The sequence below is a fragment of the Mya arenaria genome, chromosome 8 (assembly GCF_026914265.1).
Source record: "Mya arenaria isolate MELC-2E11 chromosome 8, ASM2691426v1".
NCBI classification, from domain to species: Eukaryota; Metazoa; Mollusca; class Bivalvia; order Myida; family Myidae; genus Mya; species Mya arenaria.
The window spans coordinates 62066222-62088870 of NC_069129.1; the positions used below are offsets into that span (position 1 = coordinate 62066222).

The 22649-nt window shown below is 38.9% G+C and overlaps 2 protein-coding genes across 4 annotated transcripts; both read left to right on the top strand.

Annotated features, from left to right (window-relative positions):
• Positions 1-183: 183 nt before the first annotated feature.
• LOC128244831 (ADP-ribosylation factor-like protein 2-binding protein) lies at positions 184-13972 on the top strand. Of its 3 annotated transcripts, XM_052962923.1 has the most exons (8): positions 219-264; positions 734-783; positions 1180-1237; positions 3142-3203; positions 3390-3496; positions 4747-4832; positions 5637-5733; positions 10898-13972. In XM_052962923.1, exons 2-8 carry the CDS (start codon positions 762-764, stop codon positions 11021-11023), a joined length of 558 nt encoding a protein of 185 aa, XP_052818883.1. In that variant the 5' UTR covers positions 219-264; positions 734-761; the 3' UTR covers positions 11024-13972. The 3 variants fall into 3 exon arrangements, with proteins under 3 accessions (XP_052818881.1, XP_052818883.1, XP_052818882.1); XM_052962921.1 differs by lacking the exon at positions 734-783 and having other exon boundaries at positions 184-264; XM_052962922.1 differs by lacking the exon at positions 219-264 and having other exon boundaries at positions 272-783.
• A 3035-nt stretch (positions 13973-17007) lies between these two features.
• LOC128244960 (mucin-5AC-like) lies at positions 17008-21726 on the top strand. Its single transcript, XM_052963128.1, has 5 exons — positions 17008-17267; positions 17554-17778; positions 18303-18713; positions 19307-19531; positions 21098-21726. The coding sequence occupies exons 1-5, from the start codon at positions 17195-17197 to the stop codon at positions 21517-21519; spliced, it is 1356 nt and encodes a 451-aa protein (XP_052819088.1). The 5' UTR covers positions 17008-17194; the 3' UTR covers positions 21520-21726.
• The last annotated feature ends 923 nt before the right edge of the window (positions 21727-22649 follow it).

The window sequence follows — 22649 nt, forward strand, 5'->3', positions numbered from 1 at the left end:
TGATTCTAATGAAATAAAAGTTGAATATATTTAAGAAGCCAAACAATATTATTTATTCTAGACATTTTGAGGCTCATGAAGGTCATCTGTGTTTTTAACACTGCATTTCTGACTTTAAAGCACACCTGCCAAGTTTTAGTATACACTTGTATTTTACCAGACAAAGTATGTTTTGACATTTCAAACCTCCAAATTTGAAGAACACTTCCTGTTTAAAAATGGCGTCCAACTTTAGCGACAGCAACGCGAATACAAATCAAAATGGTAATTTCATGTTAAATTGACCTCTGATTATCTTATTGTATGGAAAACCATAGCACAGATTACTTTGATTTTTTTTAATTTGCTTCATCATTAAGCTTATGCATGAAAAAGGTTAAATTTACTTATTTTAAATGTACCGATGTAAACATTGCAGTTATCTATCTTTCTTCCAGTTTCATAAATTCCATTAATATTTCAAAAGTCTGTGGTGACAATGCTCTAAATTGAAATAAAAAAACCAGTTTACAATCTGTTCAAATCACGTCTGACAGGCATTGAATTGCAAGGATTTCGGCACCATTGCACTGTCATTCAATTGTTTTTCACACCACTAGGTACATGTATGTACCAGGTCTATAATAAGAGTTTCATAAAGGGAAGTTACTGCATTGAGCTCTTACTTGTTCGAACTTGAGTAGGAACTTGACCATAAAACAAATAACTTGCATTTCAAATCACTATTTCTCAGATTTTGCTTGATACTGTATAAAGGAAAAATGGCTGCGTTGTGTGTACCATGTGAGTGTTTTCTGTTTTGTTTTCTAAATCAAATATTCAGGAGTAAAACATTATAAGATTTATATTTTTTAATCTTGTCAACAATGACACAAACTCTTATTTTTTGTCTAAAAGTGCCTTTTTACAAAACTGTCACAAGTGAGTGTCAAGATCTTCATGATTTCTCATGTTTTATTTGATTTTGTGTCCAAATTATTGTTTTGAATGTTTAAAAAATATGAGTTTATGAAAAGACAAGTCATGTCTGGTAACCAAGGGCAAATGGGCATACTTATTTTCTCTCAGTGATTAAAATATATTCATGAGCAGCAATATTCAAATTATATGTCTGTCTCAGTAACTGGTAACCAAGAGTTTTGTAGTCTTGAGTGCAGTGAGTGTTTATCTATCTTTCAGATGCCATGGAAACTGAAGACCTGGATCTGTTTGAGGAAGAGGATCTTGCCACATCCAGGTTTGAACTATGTCTGCATTTATAATGTTATGTACAACTACTGTATAGATATCTAGAATATTTGTATATCACTAGACATGATATTGTTTATCTATTCAATTGTTATTGTAGACTTCAATAATCCATTTCAATGATTATGAGTGCATTTAGCATTTTCCAGAAGTTTTAAATGCTCATAATACTTTTGTTTTGGGGATGTATTATCTATTTTAAATATCGGGCAGATATGCATCAATTTCTTTTTAGCTTGACTATTCGAAGAATAGGTGGGCTATACTACTCGACCCAGCGTCGGCGTCAACGTCCGGTTAAAGTTTTAGGGCAAGTTGGGATTTTCATTTAAAACTCCAAAACCATTCATTCAATTGACTTAATACTTCACACAGATGTTCAGAGCCATCACATAATGAGGTTAGATAACTCCATATTATCTTTTATACAAATTATGGCCCGTGATTGTCTATGGAACTTAGGTTAAAGTTTTCGGGCAGGTTGGGATATTGTTTAATAACTTCTCTACCCTTAATTCAATTGACTTAATACTTCGCACACACAATTGTTCAGGACCATCACCTAATGAGGTTACATAACTGCATATCCTTAATACAAGTTATGGCTCCTGATTGACTTAGGTCAAAGTTTTAGGCAAGTAAAAGTTAAGGGCATGTGGAATTTTAATAAAAAAACTTCTATACCGTTCATTAAATGCACTTAATAAAATTCTAAATTATTTGCGACCATCTTACAACAAGAAACATAACTTCGTTTTAAGCCTAAATACAAATTATGGCCCTTGATTTTTTTGATTTTTTTTAATTTCCTTTGAAGGCATATTTGTATATTCTTAACCACATTTTCATTATGAGAAATCAAGTTATTTGAATGACTTGCATCATTGTTTGGGCGGGCTTGTGGGAGTGCAGCATCAAAGTCCCCTTATGTATCGAATAATTTTAGTTAGGTTTGACATAAAGAGACCAAACTTGGTATTATTACATCATAATTGTATTCTAAGTCAAAGCGGCGTAGTCCAGCGAGCTGTCTTAAGACGGCTCTTGTTAACTTACAAGTCTGTTTGACAAGCGTTACAGATATATATTTTATGACTTAGTGTCATTGTTATTGTTTGCATGCAAATACTTAAAACCTTTGGCTTCGCAACTGTGGCCATACATGCCATACCCCCCAAAATCCCCTGGAATTCTGACTCATCCCCTGGTACCCCGTCTGGGGATCCATATCCCCTGGAAATTAAATTCTTTTCTTTTTTTAAACTAGCTTATGGTTGACAGTGGAAAGCATCCATAATATTATGAGTGTGAAATTCAATGAAGGAACATGATGACTAAGTCATTGTAATTAGTGTGTTTTTAAGTATTTATTCTAATATCATGAATGTACATACTGCTCTAAATTTCGCAGCGTAAAAATCCCCTGGTGTAATATCAAAATCCCCTGGAATTCAGAACAAAATTCCATGGGAAGCCTATCAGAAATATGGCATGTATGCATGGCTATAACTAGAAAGGTATTCATGATATTCAAAAGAAACTTGAGTTTGTTCACATTTGACCAGTGACAACACACACATTCGTACATTGTAGCAAGGCCAATAATGCTGCCTATAATAATTGTCAAATTATGTCACTTGATAGCATTTCAAGACATCCACATGAAACCTTGTACACAGGCCTTGTAACAAGGCCCATACTACTGGATTTAATATGTGCTGAGTGATTACCCTTGTTTGATTGAAAAGGCACCAGACAGGCAGTGGCATAGATGTGCTTATGGTTCTCTTGTTTTGCTACATAATAAAACTAGGCTATTATTAGGTTTTGCCAAAGATATTTTCATATTTGATACATATGTTTTGCTTATAAAAGCTTTGTATTTTTCTGCAGCTCAAGCATAACAGACACAAAGTTTGACTTAGTCATAGGAAATATAGAAGATATTATAATGGGTAAGATTTACAGATACTTAAACTATATTAAAGTTTTCATCAACCTTAAATTGCTATTGTTTCATTTTCTTTTAGGTTCTGTTTAGCATAATATTTTTCTGGAAAAAGATGCTTAAAGACTAAATCTATAAATCTTTCTTGCTTCTAATTTATAGAAGTGTTCAATTTTCTTTTATTTATTTCCAGAGGAAGAGTTTCAAACCATGCAGCATGATTTCTTAGAAAAATACTACAATGAATTTGATGACTCAGAAGAAAATAAGTTTATATACACAGATATTCATAAAGAATATGTAAGTTTGCATGATATGATGATATTTCAAGTTAAATTTGTGTAATATGAAGTTTCAAATTGAAATTAACCTGAATACAGAATACCTAGTAAGCATTTATAGATCATTTTTAGCTCGACCATTCAAAGAATAAGGAGAGCTATACTACTCACCCAAACGTCACCCCTTGGTTAAGGTTTTGCGTGCAAGCACACATAGGTTAATATCTCAGCAACTACTTGAGGTATTGCATTGAGACTTTATACAATGGTACTCAACCATCAAACATACTTAATTAACCAAGATTGATACCTCTACTTTGCATTTAATGCCAATAATAGGCCTTTATTATTTGACTTAGAAATTCTGGTTAAGGTTTTGCGTGCAAGCACACATAGGTTAATATCTCAGCAACTACTTGAGGTATTGCATTGAGACTTGATACAATGGTACTCAACCATCCAACCTACTCAATTGACCAAGTTAGATAACTCTAGTTTGCATTTAATGCAATAAATAGGCCTTTATTATTTGACTTAGAAATTCTGGTTAAGGTTTTGTGTGCAAGCACACATAGGTTAATATCTCAGCAACTACTTGAGGTATTGCATTGAGACTTGATACAATGGTACTCAATCATCCAATCTACTTAAATAACCAAGTAAGATAACTCTAGTTGGCATTAAATTCAAATAATGGCCCCTTTTTTATTCAACATAGAAATTCTGGTTAAGGCTTTGCATGTAACCACTTTAAGTCAATGCTTCAGCAAATACCTCATGTATTGCATTGAAACTTTACACACAGGCCCCTTCTTATTTAATCAAGTAAGATAACTCTATTTTTCATATTATATAATTTTGCATTGAGACTTTATACAATGGTATTCAACCAACCAACCTAATTGAATAATCAAGTTAGATAACTGTGTTTTGCAAATAATGGCCCTTTATTATTACACTTAAAAATTCTGGTTATAATTTTGCATGTAACCACATTTATTTTAATATCTCTGCACATCATGTATTGCATTGAAATCTAATCTAACAGTGATCCATGCATGTTTTGTCAAAACTTTTCAATCCTTACACTGAAAAGCGGTAGAATAGTCGAGCGCGCTGTCTCTGTGACAGCTCTTGTTTTTTTTACACTATACTTTTTGCTGCAGAGTAAACTATTTAATCATAATGCAAGACAAAAACATTAATTCATTATACATGCTACGGTGAAGATTTACTGTGTTTGTTTGATATTTCAATTGTGGTTTGCAGGTTAGTCTAGTAGAACACTATTTAGAAGAAGAGTTGGGAAAACGGCTTCCTGACTTCTGTATGAGCGAGTTCTCCAGACAGATCATGTAAGTTACCTTGATATTTCACAACTGGGGTTGGCGTTGGTGGGGGATCTAATCAACATTTGTACAAAATATCCTATGATCAAGAATTTCATTTATTGTCACAAATTAAAATGTTTACTTACAAAATAATAAAACTGACAAATATACGTCATAGTTTTGCAAATAGATATTAAGATACCGAAATTTTGAAAATAAAAAAGGGATGATAGGATATATGCATTGATTGCCACTATTGCACCATTATTTTCACCGGGATGTTCTTGTCATCTTCCACCATAAATTTTGCCATGACTCAACATTCAAGATATTCCCTTGAAACTTTACACACATGTAACTAGTGGTCTGTATTAGCACAACCCGCACGTTTGCTTAAATGTTTAATTCTATATAGCAGAGCATCTTGAAAAATGTTCATGCTTGTTCATCCAAATGTTCAGTTTCCATGAATGTGTTGCCAGTGACAATATGCAAATGTTTAGGAAGGTCCATAACTCTGGCTTTAATGATTATTGAGTTAATTATAGAACAAACACTAGTGACAAGATATGCCTCAGCTTGGTGTTGTTTCCTATATTATTAGCTGTAAGACATATTTTGTGGCAATTTGAGCTTATGTCAATGTTTAATGGGTTGTGGCAATTTGAGCTCATGGCAATGTTAAATGTTTCATGGCAGTTTGAGCTCATGGCAATGTTAAATGTTTTGTGGCAATTTGAACTTGTGTTAAGTGTTTTGTGGCAATTTGAGCTTTTGTTAAGTGTTTTGTAGCAATTTGAGCTTATGTCAATGTTAAATATTTTGCAGGGAGAGGAAGGATGAGCTAGATGGAGAAATATTTGAGATGCTCCACACCTTCACAGATTTCATGTCTTTCAAAGAAATGTTCCTAGATTTTAAAGCGGTAAGATTTTGTTATTTGGAACTTACCCTGTTCATTTTAGATTTGTGGTCAATTAATTACCAAACACTAAAAAGTAGGGATGCAAACGAATGGCAAACTTGATTCCTTTCGAATATTTGGAAATTCTTTCGATCGAATATTCGTATATTCGATTACCAAAATGAATCTTTTAGCAGTGTAGAAGACTAGTTTTCGCTATAGTAATAGCCGAGGCCTTTTCATCATTCTTTGTTGTAGCCAGTACACGCAAAGGATCTTGATCCTAAAATAAGCATCTGAAAATCCCCATTTTTTAAAAAACAAATTGAACAAAAAGCAATAGAATTTGATCATGCAAAAGCAATTTTAACTTCAAATAATTTTCAATTCCTCTGAATTCAAATTTGTAAACAAAGCGAAGATCGTAAATTCCAGGTTGAAAAATGTGATGCGCCAACAGAGGGTTGTTCTGTAGGACAAACAGCCTCGTTCTGAGATTGACCTCTACTAAATTTAACTATAAAAAATTCAAACCAACTCAGGAACTAGTTACCGGTAAATAATAAAACGAAAATAACCGTGAATTTTGATTCATCTGTTGAATAACAATACAGGAAATTTTTCCTAAGGCTCTATTCTATACAGTTACATTTCATAGCATGAACGTTATATCGAAATATGGAAAACAGTTAATAGCACATTACTAGCAGATGTCATTCATATCATCACGGCGATGCACCGCTTAATCGGCAGCCTAGAGAACACTTCGATGTCACTTGTATAATAGCCAGTTTTCGTTAACTTACGGTGACTGATTATAGTCCCCTACGATATGTCCCTTATTGACATATGATGCGTGTTTGTATTGTCATCACATTCACGCCTCCGACACTTAGGGAACATTCGTTGTAAAAACAAGGGAAACGAAAATTATACACAACATGACAGTGGTAGCAAAAAGGTTTATTTTTTATTTATTAAAAAAAATATATAAAAAAGAATATTCGAATACCGATTTTGACATTCGAATACCAAAGGTTCGATCGAATATCGATTATTGGCTTGCATCCCTACTAAAAAGTAGAAGAGTCAAGACTTAATTATAACAAATTCATAGTAAAGGTTGTAGTTTCTATTCTTAATGGTTGTAAAAATGATCGATTGTATAACCTAGAAAAGAAAAGGAAATTTTTCAAAAGTATGGTCTTATAAATATTTAAATTGTTTAGACTCAGTTTAAACAGTTTGTGTAATTTCAGATCTAAAGTGCTTCATATAAGACAATTTCACATTGAATCTGAAAGAAAGGCTCATTTGTTCTTACCTTCACTTTGATAATTTTTATGGCTGATATTGTGAAAAGAATGTTTGCTTTATATGACTTTGAAGCGGTGAAAGTTACATGTATTACATACATCTTTGCCCACCTGCAATCTTGACAATGCATGTGACAATATGCATTATGTGTATCACTCTGAATCCAGTAAAATATTTACTGAGTTATGCCCCTCAACTACTAACAAGATAAAGCTGTGAGGAGGCATGCACTTGTGGTCCGCCCCTCAACAACTAACAACATATAGCTGTGAGGAGGCATGCACTTGTGGTCCGCCCCTCAACTACTAACAAGATAAAGCTGTGAGGAGGCATGCACTTGTGGTCCGCCCCTCAACTACTAACAAGATAAAGCTGTGAGGAGGCATGCACTTGTGGTCCGCCCCTCAACAACTAACAAGATAAAGCTGTGAGGAGGCATGCACTTGTGGTCCGCCCCTCAACTACTAACAAGATAAAGCTGTGAGGAGGCATGCACTTGTGGTCCGCCCCTCAACTACTAACAAGATAAAGCTGTGAGGAGGCATGCACTTGTGGTCCGCCCCTCAACAACTAACAAGATAAAGCTGTGAGGAGGCATGCACTTGTGGTCCGCCCCTCAACTACTAACAAGATAAAGCTGTGAGGAGGCATGCACTTGTGGTCCGCCCCTCAACAACTAACAAGATAAAGCTGTGAGGAGGCATGCACTTGTGGTCCGCCCCTCAACAACTAACAAGATAAAGCTGTGAGGAGGCATGCACTTGTGGTCCGCCCCTCAACAACTAACAAGATAAAGCTGTGAGGAGGCATGCACTTGTGGTCCGCCCCTCAACTACTAACAAGATAAAGCTGTGAGGAGGCATGCACTTGTGGTCCGCCCCTCAACAACTAACAAGATAAAGCTGTGAGGAGGCATGCACTTGTGGTCCGCCCCTCAACTACTAACAAGATAAAGCTGTGAGGAGGCATGCACTTGTGGTCCGCCCCTCAACAACTAACAAGATAAAGCTGTGAGGAGGCATGCACTTGTGGTCCGCCCCTCAACTACTAACAAGATAAAGCTGTGAGGAGGCATGCACTTGTGGTCCGCCCCTCAACAACTAACAAGATAAAGCTGTGAGGAGGCATGCACTTGTGGTCCGCCCCTCAACAACTAACAAGATATAGCTGTGAGGAGGCATGCACTTGTGGTCCGCCCCTCAACTACAAACAAGATAAAGCTGTGAGGAGGCATGCACTTGTGGTCCGCCCCTCAACAACTAACAAGATAAAGCTGTGAGGAGGCATGCACTTGTGGTCCGCCCCTCAACTACTAACAAGATAAAGCTGTGAGGAGGCATGCACTTGTGGTCCGCCCCTCAACTACTAACAAGATAAAGCTGTGAGGAGGCATGCACTTGTGGTCCGCCCCTCAACTACTAACAAGATAAAGCTGTGAGGAGGCATGCACTTGTGGTCCGCCCCTCAACTACTAACAAGATAAAGCTGTGAGGAGGCATGCACTTGTGGTCCGCCCCTCAACAACTAACAAGATAAAGCTGTGAGGAGGCATGCACTTGTGGTCCGCCCCTCAACAACTAACAAGATAAAGCTGTGAGGAGGCATGCACTTGTGGTCCGCCCCTCAACTACTAACAAGATAAAGCTGTGAGGAGGCATGCACTTGTGGTCCGCCCCTCAACAACTAACAAGATATAGCTGTGAGGAGGCATGCACTTGTGGTCCGCCCCTCAACTACTAACAAGATAAAGCTGTGAGGAGGCATGCACTTGTGGTCCGCCCCTCAACAACTAACAAGATAAAGCTGTGAGGAGGCATGCACTTGTGGTCCGCCCCTCAACAACTAACAAGATATAGCTGTGAGGAGGCATGCACTTGTGGTCCGCCCCTCAACTTCTAACAAGATAAAGCTGTGAGGAGGCATGCACTTGTGGTCCGCCCCTCAACTTCTAACAAGATAAAGCTGTGAGGAGGCATGCACTTGTGGTCCGCCCCTCAACTTCTAACAAGATAAAGCTGTGAGGAGGCATGCACTTGTGGTCCGCCCCTCAACTACTAACAAGATAAAGCTGTGAGGAGGCATGCACTTGTGGTCCGCCCCTCAACTACTAACAAGATAAAGCTGTGAGGAGGCATGCACTTGTGGTCCGCCCCTCAACTACTAACAAGATAAAGCTGTGAGGAGGCATGCACTTGTGGTCCGCCCCTCAACTACTAACAAGATAAAGCTGTGAGGAGGCATGCACTTGTGGTCCGCCCCTCAACTACTAACAAGATAAAGCTGTGAGGAGGCATGCACTTGTGGTCCGCCCCTCAACTACTAACAAGATAAAGCTGTGAGGAGGCATGCACTTGTGGTCCGCCCCTCAACTACTAACAAGATAAAGCTGTGAGGAGGCATGCACTTGTGGTCCGCCCCTCAACTACTAACAAGATAAAGCTGTGAGGAGGCATGCACTTGTGGTCCGCCCCTCAACTACTAACAAGATAAAGCTGTGAGGAGGCATGCACTTGTGGTCCGCCCCTCAACTACTAACAAGATATAGCTGTGAGGAGGCATGCACTTGTGGTCCGCCCCTCAACAACTAACAAGATATAGCTGTGAGGAGGCATGCACTTGTGGTCCGCCCCTCAACTACTAACAAGATAAAGCTGTGAGGAGGCATGCACTTGTGGTCCGCCCCTCAACTACTAACAAGATAAAGCTGTGAGGAGGCATGCACTTGTGGTCCGCCCCTCAACAACTAACAAGATAAAGCTGTGAGGAGGCATGCACTTGTGGTCCGCCCCTCAACAACTAACAAGATAAAGCTGTGAGGAGGCATGCACTTGTGGTCCGCCCCTCAACAACTAACAAGATAAAGCTGTGAGGAGGCATGCACTTGTGGTCCGCCCCTCAACTACTAACAAGATAAAGCTGTGAGGAGGCATGCACTTGTGCTCCGCCCCTCAACTACTAACAAGATAAAGCTGTGAGGAGGCATGCACTTGTGGTCCGCCCCTCAACTACTAACAAGATAAAGCTGTGAGGAGGCATGCACTTGTGGTTCGCCCCTCAACTACTAACAAGATAAAGCTGTGAGGAGGCATGCACTTGTGGTCCGCCCCTCAACTACTAACAAGATAAAGCTGTGAGGAGGCATGCACTTGTGGTCCGCCCCTCAACTACTAACAAGATAAAGCTGTGAGGAGGCATGCACTTGTGGTCCGCCCCTCAACTACTAACAAGATAAAGCTGTGAGGAGGCATGCACTTGTGGTCCGCCCCTCAACTACTAACAAGATAAAGCTGTGAGGAGGCATGCACTTGTGGTCCGCCCCTCAACTACTAACAAGATAAAGCTGTGAGGAGGCATGCACTTGTGGTCCGCCCCTCAACTACTAACAACATATAGCTGTGAGGAGGCATGCACTTGTGGTCCGCCCCTCAACTACTAACAAGATAAAGCTGTGAGGATGCATGCACTTGTGGTCCGCCCCTCAACTACTAACAAGATAAAGCTGTGAGGATGCATGCACTTGTGGTCCGCCCCTCAACAACTAGCAAAATATAGCTGTGAGGAGGCATGTACTTGTGGTCCACCCCTCAACAACTTACCAAATTTAGCTATGAGGATGCATGCACTTATGGTCCGCCCTCAACAACTTACACAATTTAGCTGTGAGGAGGCATGCACTTGTGGTCTGCCCCTCAACAACTTACAAAATTTAGCTGTGAGGAGGCATGCACTTGTGGTCCGCCCCTCAACTACTAACAATATATTATAAGTTAAAATTATATTGCTGTGAGGAGGCATGCACTTGTGGTCAGCCCCTTGCGCTTTTATATATCACTATTCTATAACATACTAAACTGCTTGTCTCTTGCAGGAGAAGGAAGGCCGGACAGTGGACCTCAGTGTCGGAATCACAGTAACAAACCTCGGTGCAGACTTCTGCATGGAAGGAGCATCTTTCTCATTGACTGGACAATCATTTCCCCCAAACCAGCACTGATCAAAAATCCACTCTGTCTCACTTTGCTCCGTCCTGCTTCCCCCCGTCCTTTTCGCCATCCAGCGAATTCAGTGCGGTGAAAAAGTGATGTTAACTCTTCTTAAGTTATAAGTTATATTTATTTTAGACTCTGTGCTCAAGAGGATTACAGAATGTGATTTTGTCAGGAAATGTTTGGCATTATTCACCTTCTTCAAATGTTTGCTTTAAACTGTCCATGTATGTGTAGCTGTTGCCATTATGTTCTTCTGAATAAAAAGCTTTATTTAAAGCTGCACTCTCACAGGTTGATTGTTTTGACATTTATTTTATTTTTTCTTAGAATGAGCCTTTTTTTTCATAATTGTTTGGAAACCAGTGACGTTAGACTGCTTACAAAAGAGCAGATTGCAGTTTTCATATATTCATATATCTGTTCTACTGTGAGTTATCTTATATGACTGAATTGAAGACACTGATGCCAAAATGAACTGATTCTGACCCCCAAAATATAAAAAAGGTCAAAACTGTCAAATTATGAGAGTACAGCTTTGAGGATGATAAGCATGATATTGTACAACAATTTAGCATGTGTATTTATATCAGTGTTCTATAATTTTAGAAATCTCTCCTTGTGTTCAATTACAGTGGGTTTTGATTCAAATTTTGTCAAATGCTTTAGTAGTCAGGCGCGTAGCTAGGGCGAATTTGGGATTGTGCAGATCGATGCCTGACAGCATATTAACCCCTTCACCCCCTACCCCACTTTAGTTTTTATTTCAGATTTGGGGGTTTTGGAATAATAAAAACTTCGACCTGTCAAAATTTCAATATGCAACTGCGTTTTTACATACAGTCAGCTACACGCCTGGTATTAAAGTTCTTTTGATAAAATTTGAGGTAGGTGTAAAACTTTACCCGAAGAAAAGTGTTGCAAGTCATTAGTAAAAAAACTTGTTTACTGAAATCTTACATTATACAGGAAATGTATATAAATGTTGATATTTTAAGGCTTCTACTTTAAATCAGTTATGTAATTGAAATAAAAATAGAATGCCGTGCATGTACAGCTTGTATTACCAACACTAGAATGTGACAATACTGCATATGCTGCGCTACATTTACAACAGGTTTCTTAAAAAAATGAAAATTATGAAATTGTAGACTTTTGCAATGGCAGTATAAGACTACCGGTATGTATGTACCTTCTACAAGTGTGTTCTGTCCTGTCCTTTGTTTTTCTTAATATTCATTGACTTTATATATAAAAGTATATAAACTTGTTGAATTAATACACCTGTTAAATATTTGACATTTTACATAATGAACAAACTTCATTATGGCAAAACGTGTTAATTGTTCAATTTTCTTGACTGTCACTTTCTCGCCTCAAAATTAACATTTAATTTTCAGCTGTCACTTTAGGTATTAAACTGCATTGAAACTTTTTCTCCTAAGATTTATTAATATTCATTTGCTTCATTCTTGTGCCCTGTAACTAGCTATGATTAATGATTTTGTTCACCTGAAATGTCAATACAGCAAGATTGTTACATTTAAGACATATAAGAGGCCCAACCCAACATTTAACAGGATTACTTTTCTCAATCTTGTAAAAAAAATCACTTAAAAGATGCACTCTTACTCCCAAATAAGATTTAACACGATTAATGATATTGCTTTAATATTCCAAAAAAAGATGAATAAATGTTGAAAGCAATGGTTCTTAGGAAGGATACTGAGTTTAGTTTGAAAAAATGAGCATAAAGCAGTATTTCTACCTTATGAGACTACCTTACGCCAGAGTAAATCTTTTAGCATTCACCAATTATTTAATATTTTTGCATTTTCAGCTGTTAAATACACGGTTACGAACTTGTTATCGGTAATAAATATTTTCCATAAATGCATTATTTAGTATGTTTTTATCACTCAAAATCTATGTTTGTTATACATGTGTTGATTTTGAATAAGAGTGTCACTGGAAAATATTGAAGTGAAATTGAAAAGTATGTAGAACAATGGGGACCACTGGGAACAATTTATCAATGCACCTATTGTACGACGATATTTCTGAGTGGTTATAGTATATATATTTATAAGCTTATGTATATAGTTGTTAGGTAAGCCGTTGGTGAGATTTAGAAGTATCAATTTTAATTTGGGACATTCTCTCAATATTTAAACTTAAATTCTTAATCATTGGACAAATGGTTGTATTCTGATGGATTTTATATTCCAAGATGTTTGTGCATTGGGAGACTTAGTCACTATGGTAAATGGTATACACATATACCCAAACCACACTGTGACGAAATATCCTGCATTCCATTGTTTTGTGGGCAAGACTGAATGTAGTTATGGCGTACTATTTTCAGACGTGTATCATTTATAATTGCTGTTTACTATTTAAATTGTAACAAAGTATTTTTGGTGATTAGTTATTGTGTCAGCCACTCAATCAAGAGTATTAAGGAGTTTCACAATGGTTGTGCAAGTACCTGTATCCTGTTGACAATGTACATAAACATAACCACCAAACTGAGTGTATTTCTTAATGGTAAAATTGAATTAACTTTTTACCGAATTCTAAAATAAATGTATTCTCTATTATTAATACATGTATACTTAAGTTTCACCAGTTGCTTTCATGAGAAGCTGCTAAAGGCCTGTAATCTCTGTACAGTCGAAACCCGTTTGATCGAAATCGCTTGGCTCGAAATCCTCGTTTGCTCGAACTAGATGTACGGGGCCGATTTCTTTTAACTGAATGTAAACGTTCCCGCTTGGTTCAAATTTTCCGAGGCTCGAGGTATTTTCGCCGGTCCGTGCGAGTTCGAGCCAACGGGGTTTGACTCTATATGTACATGTTGTGATTTATTTTTATGTGTATGTTAACCTAAGTTTAAAGACTTAGAGTTACTTGCTTGTTCATGGAAGTGAAAAACTGTAATAAAACTGTTAATGTTACCTCTGCATGTTGTTTATTGTGCGGCACATTGGACGTTGTTGTGCTAAGTATAAAATGCTGTTATGCTTCGTATGAAGTCCAGCACATGGCGTATTATAGCGTTCTAAAAGGACTTATTTATTAATAAATTAAAAAACAAACAAACTTTGTTTATCTTTTTAACCCAGATTGGGAATAGTTAAAGAAAGAACCAACGGAATAGATATTGGTATTACTCATAGAGGGAATGTCTCAACTCAAACGGCCACCAAAACCCTGTCTTAAACCTGGGCCAAAACGTTAGTCATTTCAGCCTCAGTAAAAAACACTTAAACATGAACGTCAGAGCTCTAACTGGTGCCAAAAAAGATGCATTCAATCTTAAGAAAGAGTAAAACAAACAAATCTTAGGCCTTTAATATATCAATCGATGGTATACGAAACCGACCCCCCCCCCCCCCCCTTACTACCCCCCACCGGTGATACACAGATACATTTGTTTAAGAAATCTCTACCTGCCTCTGAAAGGATATTTACGATTAACATTTCGCAATGCATTTCAGGAAAGTAAACACGCTCGTATATCTCACTTATGTATACATGTAGATTAACATGAAAACTATTTTTGGACGGGGTAACTTGATTAAATTTATTCCACCATATGAAAGCCATACATTGGCACGGTAACATGGAAAGGGCATTGCCCGAAAGGTTAAAATGATTAAAACAACTGATAAATGCCAACAATATAATACAAGACATTCCTCGAAAGACGAGTACGGTAAAAGCCATCCTCCGACAGGGTAACTTGGTAAAAGCTACTTCCCGACAAGGTAACATGGTAAAGACCCTTCCCCGACAGACAAACATGCTAATAGCCAGTCCCCGACAGGTAACATAGATAAAGCCATTACTCGACAGGGTTATATGGAAAATACCATTCTCCGACATGGTAACATGGTGAAGACCATTCCCCGACAGGCAAACATGCTAATAGCCAGTCCCCCGACAGGTAACATAGTAAAAGCCATTACTCGACAGGGTAATATGGTAAATACCATTCTGGCTGACATGGTAAAAGCCGTTCCCCGAAAAAAAAACATAGTTAAAACCATTCTTCGACAGGTTAACATGGTAAAATTCGTTCACCGACAAGGTGACATGGTAAAGACCATTCCCCGACAGGTTAACGTGGTAAAAGCCATTCCCTGACAGGCAACCGTGTTAAAAGCCATTCCCCGACAGGCAAACGTGTTAAAAGCCATTTCCCGATAGGCAAACGTGTTAAAAGCCATTCCCCGACAGGGTTACGTGGTAAAAACTATTCCGCGACAGGCAAACGTGGTAAAAACTATTCCCCGACAGAGTTACGTGGTAAAGACTATTCCCCGACAGGGTTACGTGGTAAAAACTATTCCCCGACAGGGTTACGTGGTAAAAACTATTCCCCGACAGGGTTACGTGGTAAAAACTTTTCCTGACAGGTTTACGTGGTAAAAACTTTTCCCCGACAGGCAAACGTGGTAAAAACTATTCCCCGACAGGCAAACGTGGTAAAAACTATTCCCCGACAGGGTTACGTGGTAAAAACTTTTCCCCGACAGGCAAACGTGGTAAAAACTATTCCCCGACAGGATTACGTGGTAAAAATTATTCCCCGACAGGATTACGTGGTAAAAACTTTTCTCCGACAGACAAACGTGGTAAAAACTATTCCCCGACAGGGTTACGTGGTAAAAACTATTCCCCGACAGGATTACGTGGTAAAAACTATTCCCCGACAGGCAAACGTGGTAAAAACTATTCCCCGACAGGGTTACGTGGTAAAAACTATTCCCCGACAGGCAAACGTGGTAAAAACTATTCCCCGACAGGATTACGTGGTAAAAACTATTCCCGACAGGCAAACGTGGTAAAAACTATTCCCCAACAGGGTTACGTGGTAAAAACTTTTCCCCGACAGGCAAACGTGGTAAAAGCCATTCCCCGACAGGCAAACGTGGTAAAAACTATTCCCCGACAGGGTTACGTGGTAAAAACTTTTCCCCGACAGGCAAACGTGGTAAAAGCCATTCCCCGACAGGGTTACGTGGTAAAGACTATTCCCCGACAGGGTTAAGTGGTAAAGACCACTTCCCGACAGGGTTACGTGGTAAAAACTATTCCCCGACTGGCAAATGTGGTAAAAGCCATTCACCGACAGGGTTACCTGGTATAAGCAGTTCCCCGACAGTCTAACATGGTAAAAGACGTTCCTCACCGGTTTACGTCGCAAAAGCCATCCCCACGACAGACGAACGTAGTAAAAGCCTTTCCCGACAGGTTAAAGTGGTAAAACCCATTCCCCCCACAAGCTCACATGGTAATAGCCGTTCCCCGACAGGAGAACGTGGTAAAGTCAATTTTCCTCAGGCGAACGTGGTAAAAGACATTCCCCGACATGCTTACGTGGTAAAAGCCGTTCCCGACAGGATAAAGTGGTAAAAGCCGTTCCCCCGACAGGCCAACGTGGTAAAAGCCGTTTCCCCAAATACTTACATCTAAACAGCCATTCCCGACAGGCTAACGTGGTAAAAACCATTCCCCGACATGGTAACATGGTAAAGGCTATTCCCCGACAGGGTATCATGGTAAAAGCTATTCCCCGACAGGGTAACATGGTAAAAGCTATTCCCCGACAGGGTAACATGGTAAAAGCAATTTTCCAACAGGGTAATATGGTAAAAGCAATTTTCCAACAGGGTAAGATTGTAAAGGCTATTCCCCGACAGGGTGACATGGTAAAAGCAATTTTCCAACAGGGTGACGTTGTTATAGACAATCCCCGACAGATTAATATGATACAAGTCATTCTACGATTGGGAAACAATAAAAGCCAATCCCCGGCAGGGTTACGTGATAATAGACAATCTACCTACAGTAAGGCTGGGTGAAATTCCCCGGCTTATCGCTTGTTACGCAACTATCAACTGTCAGTGTTTACATCCACGCATGGCTTGTTCCGTCAACGTTACCTTTCGCAATGCTACGTATTCAAAATCAAGGTGCAACACCGTTTCTTAGACCTGTGATTTAGAAATCACCATGACCGCTGTGTGTTGATAGATGTATATATAAGGAGAGTTGAAGTAGGAAAACAACAGTTTACACTGTATACTTAAGACAAGCGGACTTAAGACAATTCGAGGAGTTCTGGATTGATTATTTTTAAAACCAAAGCACGTTATACGTTATAAGTTAAAATGGATATTCGAGTGTATAGCATCATGTTTGCATCTGTGTTTGCATTAAGTTCTGTCAGCAGTGAGAACATACGTACGTACATATCATATAAATTTCTTTTATTTATTTATTTATTTATTTATTTATTTATTTATTTATTTATTTATTTATTTATTTATTTATTTATTTATTTATTGTCGTTTACTTGTGTGTTCGTCCGTTCGTTCGTTAGTTCCTTTGTTATTTAACTTATTTTGTTCACAATTTTGTTTTTCTCTTGTTATAAATTTAAAAGTACTTAATTATTGCGTTCTTATTTACTAAATAGTTTCTGAATTTCTTTTCACTAATTCCACCACTCTATCTGCCTCGCCTACAGAATGCCCCCAGTGTATGCACATGGGCTACACGTTCACTAACATGCCATCTATGTACAAGAGCATTATCGGCGGAGTGCTTGCCTCCCTCAACCTCTCTAACCCCGCGTGCCAGTATAACACCCTGCTGCCCGACCCCTGTCCCGCCCCCGGGGCCGGTAACCGCTCCAAGTGTGAGACCTTCGTCTTCAAAGTGATTGGGGTCGGTTTCTCAACCGCCCTACCGAGTAAGTACAAAAAATTGAAATTCTTGATAGTTTTGTAAAGGCAATTGAACAAATATCTACGTTTAGGGAAACGGTCTCAAAATGTTAGAAATCGTAAGTAAGATTTAATGTTGTTGTTGTTGTTGTTTTGTAAGTCCAGTCAAAACATAAAAGAGATTTGCGCATTTCTATATATTGAACATAAAATATGAAAAACGCTTTTCAATTGTAATCAATACAAATGATTAAAAACATCTGGAACTCTGAAAACCGGAGTTGTTTTTATCTAGTGTCGAAAAAAACACACACTCTAGGTTCAACGAGTTTTAGCAGGTAGGGTCCTAACATATAACATCCATGGTATACTGTTTACTGTAATGTACTATATGTTATGGTTACTGTTTAGCTCTGTGGGATTGTAAACAATCCATTTAAATGATGTCAGACATGGAGAAAGAACATCAATCAGCCTTAAAAGCAAATTTAGGTGACTTACTTCGAACTTCTTATGGTTCGTATTTAAATATTAAAATATCTATACGTAGCCGCTGGTATGACTGTGGATGTCGTGTCGCGGAGCTGCGCAGAGCGTCCGGTGGCGGAGCCGGACACGTGCATGGATGTGGATGACATGGGTGCCACTAACCCTGAACTTGGGGCCGCCCTCGCTCGGATGACATCGCGCCTCAACACTGTCAACTACACCGGGGAGCAGTGCTTCACAAGCGCCAATGGTTCAGAAACTATCACCCCCGAACCCCACGTCACAGAGGTCCCAAACACAACGCAAAGACCCACAACAGGTTCTTCTCTCGCGGCAAGCACCACCGCTGTTCATGTTGCCGCAAACACCACCGCTGCTCCTGTTGCCGCAAACACTACCGCTGCTCCTGTTGCCGCAAGCACCACCGCTGCCCCTGAACCTACAGCGGTGTCCATGTCGACCTATGCTCATGGTACGATTTATTTGCCCTTATAATAAATAGTATAACACTTAAAGACCTAGTTTAATCCTTCTATAAGTTTCTCCCGCCCCGCCCCCCTCCCCCCCCCCCCCAAAAAAAAAAACAACAACACACACACAAAAAAACAACAACAGCAAACAAAACAAAAACAAACAAAATCAAACGTGTATTGTACACAACCTCTGTCCATTGATATTAATGTAATTGCCTAATTGTCTTATCAGATCTCCTATCGAAATATCCTGCTGTGTAGATTTGGAGGTTTCATTAAATGGACCCTAAATGGCCTTGAGAAACGAATACACAGGAAATTGGCACCTACTGTTACATCAATGCTATTAGCATGAGATGCACAGCAGGGAATTGTCATGCCAACCACACCTTAAACTAGGCCTTTAACGTTTTTGAAGTCAGAGAGAAGCTTAACGAACCGTCAGTAAAGCATATCATCGTGTTTTCAGTTCGACCTAAAATTCTTTGCATATAATAGGCGATAAATTTTAATTAAAGTCAGTAATGCTAATGAATGAATTCAGTACTTAAGTTGCTTGAATAGTGTCTTTATTATTACTTGATGGTTACAGGTTGCTCTGAGTGCTTCCATATCGGCATGCAGACCAAGAACATGCCCGCATTCGCCACGCAAATGATGACAACCATACTGAACTCCATGAACCTAACAAACCGCGCATGTGCGAACAACACTGTCCCGCCCAGCACCTGTTCGGCCGCCTTCCCCGGCACAATCAACAAATGTCACGACGTCGCTTTCAGCGTCCACGCCGTTGGAATGACAGGCGCCATACCAGGTAAAAATCACAAACTTCAGTTTGGGTCGTCTCTTGGTTAAAAATAAACGCAAGGTATGCTGAAGAACAACCGAAGATAGACGTTGATTATGTTATTTTTCATGAACAAATTTGCATAGTCAATTGTAATAACAAACATATTAAAAACGCTCTTAAGAAGATAACGTATGAATTTAGCAACACTTTTTTCCGTTCTTTAAAATTGGTTAAACCCAATGAACATTAGCCATGTGTTTGCACATGCAGGCATATTAAGATGCATCGAACACGGATTCTATGTTATTGATAACTTTCCTCGCTCTTATGAGCAACAAAACAATGGTCTGCGTTGTAAACAGTGTTGCCTCCTTGTAAAATTCAATTTGTTGACTTCAAATACCACTTTGCTTCATATATACGTATGATGTGGTCTATTTAAATATATTATCTATTAAAAACCTATCTGTTTATTGCAACAACGTGAGGTTTTGATAGTAGATTCATCTTTTACTTGGAATGAATGAAGACGTAGCTTATTTTAATTGACGCAAAATCACTTAACTATGGGTTTAAGTGGTTTTCATAAATCGCTTATATATGAGCGTCATGATGACTTGCAACCATCGCTTTAACAAATCAGAATGCTGTTTTCGTGATTCACTGATATTAATAGTTTAATTATAATTGTGCAAGGTGTCGCATAATAACGAATATCATGACCACACGCAATAAACTCGGCAAAAGATATGTGACCCCCCACCCCTATCCCCTCTAAAACTAGTGGTAAACGAATATAAAAACTCTGCGTTCAGAAAAATATTTCTTACTTTCCGAGTTCCACATTTCCAAATACTTTTAATAGTGGTGCTCAAAAGTATATAAATTACATTTTGTAAGTATTTTTTCCAAGTCTGCCGTACATTTATGTTGGTAGCCGTTAATGATTATAAACAATTGTATCGGTAGATTAAAAAGAGGTCTGTAGTCAAACACTATGCCGGTTTTGAGGTTTTTGTATGCATATACACAATCAACGAGCCGAGTCCAAGCCTGTTTTTTTTATAAATGCATACTACTATAAACCAGTCTAGTGGTCGTCTACTGAGGTAGCCTCTTTTTAAATTTACAGCAGCACTTGTTACCATTGGATGCCGCCTACCAAACCGAAGGAGTTTAACTCCTACATATGCACCAGTCAGTTGTAACCACGCCCCTCCAAAAGGTCCGGGGGTATACCGGGGATAGCAGGGGAAGTGGGCCGTGTTTTTATTTTCTAAGTGGCCCTGCAGTGCCGAGTAAATGCGGTGGTTCAGATTTGCGTCGAAAATACATGTTGCTGGAAATGGGCCATACCTAGGTATGCGGGGGTGGGGGTACATTTGGCGGGCATTTTACCAGCAGTTTGTGCCCGAAGGGTGATGATTTTACCTTTGGCTGGACCAAAAGTCCAGGCTATTCCTTGGACCTAGGGGACCGTGGTTACAATTGACTAGTGCAATATATTTACGAGGCGCGAACACCGACACTCAGAAGATTAATACTTTAAAATATTGTTTTAGTATTTTAAACTTCTGTCATTTTTGCCAGATGCGGAGGTTCACATGGACGTGATAGTGCGTGGATGCGAGGCGGTGCCGTTGGCCGAGGCCGCGGACGGCTGCTCTCCCGTACAGAAGGCCCTTGACGCAGCCTCCATGGCGCAAGTGATGACCAGCATCAAGCAGATGTCCGACAGGTTTGACAAGGTCACGTACAACGGTACTTCCTGTTTGTTTCCAGTGGGCTCCAAAGCTCCAACTGTGGAACCAACTCCAATCCCAACCACAACCCCAGTCCCAACCACAACCACGATCACAACCACAACCACGATCACAACCAAGGCCACTTCTACTGAACAGACGACTGCTGGTCAAATTACAAAGAACAATGATACATCCGACGGAAGTGGTTCATCTCAAATAAGTTTATCGTTCGTGTGTTTGATGTTAATGTACATTTTACATTTGTGATATAACCATTGTTACATATTCCCATCATCATTTTCATTGTGATTAATTGCATAATGGTTTCTATTCTGTTATTTACATGCCATTATTTTGTACTTGCCGTGACAACATGTTATAATTGTTTTTGTTTTTTTTGTGCTCAAAATTGTTAAATAAACAACAAATATTTTCATAAATCTCTAGTCGACTTCTGGATAAACGTAAAACGAGGTTGTTTTAAGTTTGCTAAGATAATCACTTCATATATACTGCAAACAACGTGCCGGTGGTGATGAAAAGGTTTGCTTAAAGTTTGTAAGTTTTTTATGTTGTTTTTGCCCATATGACGTGAGACCACAGTTATTTTTACTATATGTTTCATATAGACACTAACCTGGCTTTTGACTTTATACACACACAAATTGAAAAACAAGGACATGGCATCTCTAGAACAATTCAAGACACAAAATATAATCACAAGAAAACACCATGTTGACCATTTACCCGACTGTCAAAATTGAGTTCAAATACATAACTCTTCCGCCAGGGAGTCAATCGGCTACAAACAACTAATTTTCAGACTTCCACAAGCTATGATTTTTCCAATATTTACATTGAAAACTATCAATTTCTGCAATAGAGTGTCAAATTCAGTCAAGTTCTTTGCAAAAAAGAACATTTTTTGCTTCTTTTTCATTCAATTTTAATAAAATATTGATACTTGAACACAAGCACTCTTTTTTTCTGTATTCACATCCGGTCAACGGGGGCGGTCAACGGGGGGGGGGGCAGATAACTGTGGTCTTGAGCCATATGTCTGTGTTGCTAACACAGCTCACACGTGATTTATAAAAAAGGATGTTCTCGATGTTTCATCAATGAATCAACTCATTCACATAGGGCGCTGATAAGAAAGTACATAATCTTAAGATATTTTGAAATATAGCCTCTCCTACATCATGGTAAAACTACCATTATGCCATGTTCAATAGTCACAAGAAGTGTCAGCAACCCGTTCAAACAATGATTCGTGACGTTGATATCTTAAAGCACAACTAGGGGCGGATCCAGGATTCGTTGTTGGAGGGGGCGTAACTAAGGGACATATCCTTTTGACTTGCGCCCCACCCTCAGAACCGAAAATTATTGGTTTA

What these genes read in the sequence shown, in the direction of transcription:
- LOC128244831 (XM_052962921.1), top strand. Translation starts at nt 219, where the DNA reads ATGGCGTCCAACTTTAGCGACAGCAACGCGAATACAAATCAAAATG. An exon ending in CAGATATTCATAAAGAATAT is followed by an intron (nt 3,497 to 4,746) that starts GTAAGTTTGCAT and finishes TGTGGTTTGCAG; the next exon opens with GTTAGTCTAGTAGAACACTA. An exon ending in GAGTTCTCCAGACAGATCAT is followed by an intron (nt 4,833 to 5,636) that starts GTAAGTTACCTT and finishes AATATTTTGCAG; the next exon opens with GGAGAGGAAGGATGAGCTAG.
- LOC128244960 (XM_052963128.1), top strand. Translation starts at nt 17,195, where the DNA reads ATGGATATTCGAGTGTATAGCATCATGTTTGCATCTGTGTTTGCATTA. An exon ending in TTTCTCAACCGCCCTACCGA is followed by an intron (nt 17,779 to 18,302) that starts GTAAGTACAAAA and finishes ATCTATACGTAG; the next exon opens with CCGCTGGTATGACTGTGGAT. An exon ending in CATGTCGACCTATGCTCATG is followed by an intron (nt 18,714 to 19,306) that starts GTACGATTTATT and finishes TGATGGTTACAG; the next exon opens with GTTGCTCTGAGTGCTTCCAT.